We start from the raw sequence: 7,974 nt of genomic DNA on the forward strand, positions 1-7,974 counted from the left end.
TAACATAGTGATATGCAGGACACAGCGTGTAAACAAAAGAATTAAAAGTTGACACCACAAAACAAAATAAAAAAATAAGAATAAGGAATAAAGAACAAGGAACTCGCCAAACATTCTCTCTCGTTCCTCCCTGTTATTAAAGTCCTGTTCCTTCTTTCAGGTTTCCACGTGTACCACAAGATCACCGTCTGGGTGCCAGAGTCGTGTCTTCTGGTCAGCATCGGTCTGATCGTGGGCGCCATCATGCACTCCGTCAAGGAGGAGCCTCCCGCTGTGCTCTCCAGCAACGTCTTCTTCCTCTACATGTTGCCCCCCATCGTCCTGGATTCGGGCTACTTCATGCCCACCAGGCCTTTCTTCGAGAACGTCGGCACGGTGCGTCACACGCCGTCCTCTGTCCTTTTTAAAGGCCCAGAATGTCACATTTAGGAGGGTTTACTGAAAGAAATTTAATAATTCTGTACTAAAATATGTTTGTATCAGTGTATAATTACTTTAAATAAAAAAAAAAAATTAGTTTTTGTAGCTTTTAGGCAAGGGTCTTGCTTTATGGAGGTGGCACTATGCCCTTGACTTGATTTTCTTTTTTGTGCAGATTGGTCAATGTAAATTCAAAATTCTTAATCTTCTAAATCTAAATTCAAAATGGCCGACTTCCTGTTGGGTGAAGTTCGTATTCGTAGACGTGTTCATGCTCTGTCTCTTGTGTCATGTATGAATTTTCGGGCAGAGAGTCCAATGTACGGCGAAGTTTCAGTCCATTTCCTGTATCGTGGCAAACGGTCAAAATTTGCTAACATTTAGATGGTTGCCGTGGCCACGCCCCTTTTTGAATCTGCAAGACCCTTTGACATCTGTGATGTTTCTATGTACAAATTGACACAATTTGTATGTTGGTAAGATTATCGGACAAGTTTGTTTATTTACGAAATGTGCAAATCGCAAAAGATGGATGCCAAATTCGAAATGGCCGACTTCCTGTTGAGTTGAGGTCATGGTCCCAATAGACCTTTTTTTTCGTCTTGGGCTGTGACATGTTTCCACCAAGTTTCGTAAAACTTGGTGCAACTTAAGTTTTGGCTTTATCCTACTGGGTTTCACTTTTGCATATTGCCCTTATTTTATAACATTTTTTGCTAGCGCCAATTTTCGTCTGTTTTCGCCATTGTTTAGTGCCTCAAAAATGCGATTCCAATGGGTCTTAGTTACTAAACTGTTAATTTTTCCCGAATTGTTTGGACCTTTCTCACATGACCAACCCCTTCCTGACCAGACTAGATGTTCACCAGCCACCCAGACCTTTTTTTACACAGATAATAACGTTTCCTTTGCATGTGCAGGTGCTGTGGTTTGCAGTGGTGGGGACTCTGTGGAACAGCATCGGTATCGGCATGTCCCTGTTTGCCATCTGCCAGATCGAGGCGTTCGGCGTCCAGGACATCAACCTGCAGGAGAACCTGCTGTTTGCCACCATCATCTCTGCCGTGGACCCCGTGGCTGTGCTCAGCGTGTTCGAGGACGTGTCCGTGAACGAGCAGCTCTACATCGTGGTGTTTGGGGAATGTCTCTTCAACGACGCCGTCACTGTGGTGAGTTGGACATTTGAAAGTGTTGGCACCGCACACACGCGAGGCTAGGACTTAACCCATAACCTCCGGGCAACTGCTTGTTATGAAAACAAAGGTGTTTATTATCAAAAATGTAAATGAAATACCTAAAACCAAATGTATGACGTCTTCGTGTACAGATGCCCGTCCTTGTCCTCTGACCTCTTGATGAGGCAGAGAACTGGTTCTCACTGGATATTTTCACACAGTTCTTTGTAACAGACACGTTCAAAGTCACTTAAATGAGTTTGAACTCAGAAGGTCGTGTTGACGTTATTTAAATGTCTAAATGCATTTATTTGCTGCCACATGAGTTGCTGGTTAGATATTTGCGTTAACAAGCAGTGGACCGGCTGTACCTAATAAAGTGGCTGCGTAGTGTTTATCACAAACTTTGGAGAATGTGGAGAGTACAATAACCTCAGCGACCAGTCAACACTACTAATACATGAAACAGCAGCTTTGCTATTGTGTTTTCTGAACCTTTTCTACTCCGTGAGACTAAAGGCTGAGCTCAGGTTTCAGATAGAAACTTGTTCACACACTATTTTCCGTGTTATTATGGGTTATGTGAGAGCGTAGTAGTGTGTGTGACGAGAAGAGTCCAAGCTTATTCCTAAACTAACATTTTATTGAATTTAAAAATGCATGTGAGGGAATGTTGTCGCAGATCTAAATGCACCGTTTTTAAAAGAGACGGTTTCCTGAGATGCTGTCAAACCTGTTCCCGTGGTATCATTTGGGTAAATGGGAGGAGTTAAAACACACAAATTTGACTGAGGTGAGCTCATCTCACATTTCTCCCCCCTCCTCGCCTCCTTTTCTTTCTTTTTTTTTTATTGTGTTTTAAAAGGAAAAAAAACCCAGCCACTGCTGTGGTGCGACCCTTTTGTTTAGTACACAGTAGCAGAGCTGATGCAGGACCTGAAGACAAACATTTACCCAGGAGACTGGGAGGGAGAGTCCAGACACGGCGGCATGCTTGTTCACGGACGGCTTTGTGTTTCACTGCTACACACCCATCACACATATGACATGATATAATATTTGACCAAAAAAAGAAGCAAAGGCATGTTTGATTAACGGAGTGATAATGTGTGGTGAGACTAATCCAGATTACATCGATACACAAAGGGAAAAAGGCACAAATTAGCCACTTTATTAGGTACAGTGGACACTTTTGGACATCAGTGAGGCTTTATCACTAGGGAGGGGAATCGGTTAAAATCTGAAACAGTCCAAAAATCCTATATATATCACATGCTTCACTCTGCACAGACTGTAAAAATGTAAATAAAAATCAGCAAAAGCTGAGTTTAATAATGCGTAAATAATAATCCAGTACATAGATCAACAGTTTCTTAAATACACAGATCAGCAGCAGCAGCAGCCACGTTAAAAATCCCTTAAATCACCAACTTTTTTCCACATTCTCAGTTTGAAGTTCAGCAGGTTGTCTTGACTATGTCTGCATGGAGTTGTTGTCATGTGACTGACTAGATATTTGCATCAACAAGCCGCTAAACAGGCATACCTAATAAAGTGGCTGCTGAGTGTAGGACAAAAGGTTTCCTGTTTGCCTTTATCATATATATATGTATATATATATATGATGTATGTGTATATACAGTTCTTTCTGAATCCCAGGGAATAAAAGTGTCCTTAACTTAACTATAATAATAAAACTGGTTCCTTTTAAGAGACCTAATCACAGTTTTGATGGAGATGGACATTTAATATATCACCTAGAAGTGAGGTTGTTTTAAAATAAAACAAATCTTTTTTAGTAAGAGACATAGTTCTACAGTCCCTTAAATGGACGTGTGTTTGTTTGTTTTCTGTCATTTTGAAGCAGGAGTTTATTATGTACACAAAGAGCAACGCCTCCGCCCTCATAAACTTCTACATAAAACAACAAAAGACAAGTAGAGGGAGAGCAAAGGCCACCGTAAAAGTAAAGATGACAGTCTGTGGTAAATTGTGTTATAACCAGACAATAAAATGTAGAATTTCACCAAACGTCCTCTTTTAAAAAGTACTGAGTAGGAGCCACAACAGAGTCTACGTTATTTACAACTGTTTTCTGTACGGAATCATCAACGTGATCGACTTTAACGTCAACGCTTTTAGGAATTAAGGGACAAAGTCACACATTGTAAATGGAGGAAATCTTGTAAATGCTCCTTTTCCCCATGCGTCATTCACAGACATGAGATTTATCAAGTTGCAAACAGTGCAGAGTAAATATTTCAGTCAATCACTCTTATCAGGAACCGCTTTATTTCAGGCCTGTGACCCCGCCCATTCACCCACTCACTGTGTGCACGTGTCTCCAGGTGTTGTACAACATGTTCAGCTTTGTGGCGAACATGCCGGTGGTGGAGCCGGTGGACGTGTTCCTGGGCGTGGGGAGGTTCTTCGTGGTCGGGCTCGGCGGCCTGGGCTTCGGCGTCCTGTTCGGCTTCGTCGCCGCCTTCACCACGAGATTCACGTCCAGGGTGCGGGAAATCGAGCCGCTCTTCATCTTCATGTACAGCTACCTGGCCTACCTGGTCGCCGAGCTTTTCGCCATCTCGTCCATCATGGCGTGAGTAGATTACGGGCCCAGATGTGATCACTTCCGCGAGATCATCACAGAAATAACATTCCCGTGTCGGTCGCTTGGTTTCTCTCCGCAGCATCATCACCTGCGCGCTCACCATGAAGTACTACGTGGAGGAGAACGTGTCGCAGCGCTCCTGCACCACCATCCGCCACGTGGTCAAGATGCTGGGCTCCATCTCCGAGACCCTCATCTTCTTCTTCCTCGGCGTCGTCACCATAACGACGGATCACGAGTGGAACGTGGGCTACATCCTGTTCACGCTGCTGTTTGCCTTCATATGGAGAGGCCTGGGTGAGCAGAGGGCAGAGGGCAGAGGGCAGAGGGCAGAGGGCAGAGGTCGAGGCTGTGTCATGTGGGAGTTGCTGTGTTTTTGTGCGAGATCTTACACACTTCCTGTTTGATCACATACAAACATGTTCATAAATACAGCTTTAAAACCTGCAAACAGAACAACAGAAAGACGACCTCTATGTTGTTCCTCTCCTCCAGGCGTCTTGGTGCTGACTCAGATCATTAACCCTTTCCGCACCATCCCGTTCAACATGAAAGATCAGTTCGGTCTGGCCTACGGTGGCCTGCGGGGCGCAATTTCCTTCGCCTTGGCTTTCACTCTCCCCGACAGCATCAGTCGCAAGCCACTCTTTGTCACGGCCACCATCGTCATCATCCTCTTCACAGTGTTTATCCAGGTAAGACACACACACACACACACACACACACACACACACACTAAAATATCTGATGGTTTTGAACGCACCGCCTGATTTTTGAATCCAGATCTGAACTGATTTAAATTGGAGTCAAATTCTGTTTAATTAATTTAAAGTCCATTCTTCACACACAAATATGCTGTAGACACTCATTTAAAATTAAAACAACATGCAAGATTAAAAATATGAAATTAGGTTAAAAAAATAAGAAGAACTTTATTTAATCCCATGTGTCTTTTCTTTTAAAATATTGTATTGAAAAACACTTCCGAGCTTCATTTTATGAGCCAAAAGAAAGGTAGTATTATTGTAAAATATCATTATTAGTATTTATTGCATACTCTAATACATATTATAAATAGAACAGGCTGAATACCATATCAAGAATTGTTTTAAATGTGAAATATCATTGTTTTTGTCTATAAAACCACATTTTTACTTCCTTCAACGTTCACTCACGATTAAATTGAATTTAGTTTTATCTGCACGGTCTGTTACGTCCAGTGTTGTTTCTGTCACGTGGGATTTAAAGTTTTTATTTTCTTCTTCTTCACAGGGCATCAGTATTCGTCCTCTGATCGAGTTCATCAACGTCCGAAGAACCAACCGCAACCTGGACACCATCAACGTAGAGGTCCACTGCAGGGTATGATGATGATGATGATGATGATGATGATGACACTGTACTGTAGCAAAATAACAACATTTCTGATGATATGGCACAGAATTTCAAAATAAAAGTTTGTTTTGATGTGGATATATATATGTACATATGTTTATATTGTTTATTTATATATTATTATAAATATATTATTTACATATATTTATATTTTCATTCGAAAATATAAGAAAAATTTTCAGAAAAATATAAATTAAAATGTTAGAAAAAAGATTCATTCATATAAATGTCAGTATTTCAGCGGCTAACAGCTCTTTTTGTTTTTTACTTTCAGCTCATGGAGCACACGATGGCAGGTATAGAGGACCTGTGTGGACAGTGGAGTCACTTCTACTGGAAGGACAAGTAAGAACGTCCCTCGTCTCTTCATCGCTGTTTAGTCCACTTACAGTCTTGTATATGAAGTACCTTTTAAAGGTGATACTGGAGTAAAAGCACAAGTATGTTACCAGAAAATGACTTCTGGATCCAGTGGATCAAAATGTAGAGAAGATGGAGAGAAATAATAATAATAATAATAATGATCTGCAGGGAAACTGGACGAGCGACGGCCGCTCCAGTTTTCCCTCTGTGTGGTTTTGATTGTCGGGGCTTTTGTTCTCGCCGGTGTGGGAATGTGTGAAAGAAAGCTGCTCACACTCTGGTGTCGAGTTCAGCTTCATCTCTGCAGCTACACCTGCGTTTACTTACACTCCTGAAGTCTACTTCCTCGTCTCTGCTACTTTAATAGTTTAAATTTGACCTTAAATGAATTTAAATTAAATTAAGGTTAAATTATTTGTAATTCCAAAGCCTCCTCTGCTCACGAGATATTTATTTAGTGGGACACACACACGCTGACATCATATAATGATGTATGTTTACTACAGTATTTGTGTGCCTGAGATTTAAAAGCATATTTTTACACCTTTATACACTCAAATGTTATAGATTAGAAATTGTAGTGGAAGAACAAAATGTATAGAACACACTGAGAGTAGGAGTTCCTTGCTTTATTCTAGTGTTTCCCCTCCGCCCTGTTTTCCATGTTTCCATATGTCTCCTCCTCGTCTTTCTTGTCTTTGTTGACAGTTTCCTCCTGCTGATCTTGTGTCACTGGTTCTACAAGTCTCTGCAAAATTGTGCATTTTAAGTTTCAAAACCCAGACCATAATGAACACAAACTATCTTAAAACACTTACATCGTAACACTCAACTCAATGTTGTTTTGATTCTGTTGAACGCAGTTCTTTTATCGTCATTTTAGCACCAGAGCTCATAGATGAGCAGCTGTTCTTAACTGCTCCTGTAGGTGGCAGCAGATCTGTCAGACCTTTCACACTGAGGATCATTTGTGTCTCATATCTTATATCGTTCTAATGCACAAAAGGAAGCATGGAGAAATAAATCCTATATATCAACATTAGGGCTGAAACAATTACTCGATTGATCGGTTATTGATCGATTACCAAATGAATCATCAACTATTTTGATAATCAGTCACTTTCAAAACAAGTTTTTTGATTTTTCAGCTTCTTAAATGTGAGTATTTTCTGGTTTCTTTGCTCCATACGACAAAGAAATTGTCAAAACTGAATTTTGTGACATTTGAGAACTTTGTCATCAACGTTTTTCAACCTTTTCTGACATTTTATGGAGCAAACATTAGTCACAGCCCTAATAAATATGCTAACTACACAGGTGTAGATTTTGTGCAACTGTGAAGCTACTCGAACGTCTGCCTGGCGTCAGAATCTAACCCCTGATTAATGTCGACTTCAGGTTCATGAAGTTCAACACTCGGATCCTGCGTCGCATCCTGATCAGAGACAGCCGCTCCGAGTCCAGCATCGTGGCGCTGTACAAGAAGCTGGAGCTGCAGAGCGCCATGGAGATCCTGGACACGGTGTCGGGAGACATCAGCGCCGCGCCGTCCATCGTCTCCCTCTAGTACGTTCACATAATATATGATATGATGGAAAAATACACATGCTCTTAGTCCTAATCCCTGCTGATTATATTTCTATCCATTTCAGCGAGGAAAAGAAAAGTGCTGCTAAACCCAAGAAGAAGTTCATGGCAGGTGACCTGAGGAACATGCACGACATCCTGTCCAAGAACATGTACAAGATCAGGCAACGGGTGAGACAGAGAAACTCTGACAAAGCTTTTTATTCTCAGCTGTGGAGCAAAGACGTTTTTTTTGTCTTCACTGATTTTTCTTTTTTCTTTCTTGATTTTCCATCGAAACAAAACAAGGTGAAAACCTGGTTCTTGTGGAAATTGCTGGAAGAAAGAAAGAAAAGTGATGCTATCATCGTGTGTGTGTGTATATATGTGTGTGTGTGTGTGTGTGTGTGTGTATATATATATGTGTATATATGTATGTATATA

At 41.1% G+C, this 7,974-nt stretch overlaps 1 protein-coding gene across 1 annotated transcript; it reads left to right on the top strand.

Moving 5' to 3' along the window:
* Positions 1–12: 12 nt before the first annotated feature.
* Positions 13–7,904, top strand: LOC122761976 (sodium/hydrogen exchanger 2-like; the record flags this gene model as incomplete). Its single annotated transcript, XM_044017172.1, has 10 exons — positions 13–28; positions 161–375; positions 1,341–1,589; positions 3,944–4,194; positions 4,286–4,503; positions 4,702–4,901; positions 5,479–5,568; positions 5,876–5,946; positions 7,363–7,530; positions 7,617–7,904. Coding segments are annotated over exons 1-10 (1,766 nt in total), but the record flags the coding sequence as incomplete, so codon positions are not given.
* Positions 7,905–7,974: the final 70 nt, after the last annotated feature.

Source organism: Solea senegalensis, unplaced genomic scaffold (assembly GCF_019176455.1).
Source record: "Solea senegalensis isolate Sse05_10M unplaced genomic scaffold, IFAPA_SoseM_1 scf7180000015130, whole genome shotgun sequence".
Lineage (NCBI taxonomy): Eukaryota > Metazoa > Chordata > Actinopteri > Pleuronectiformes > Soleidae > Solea > Solea senegalensis.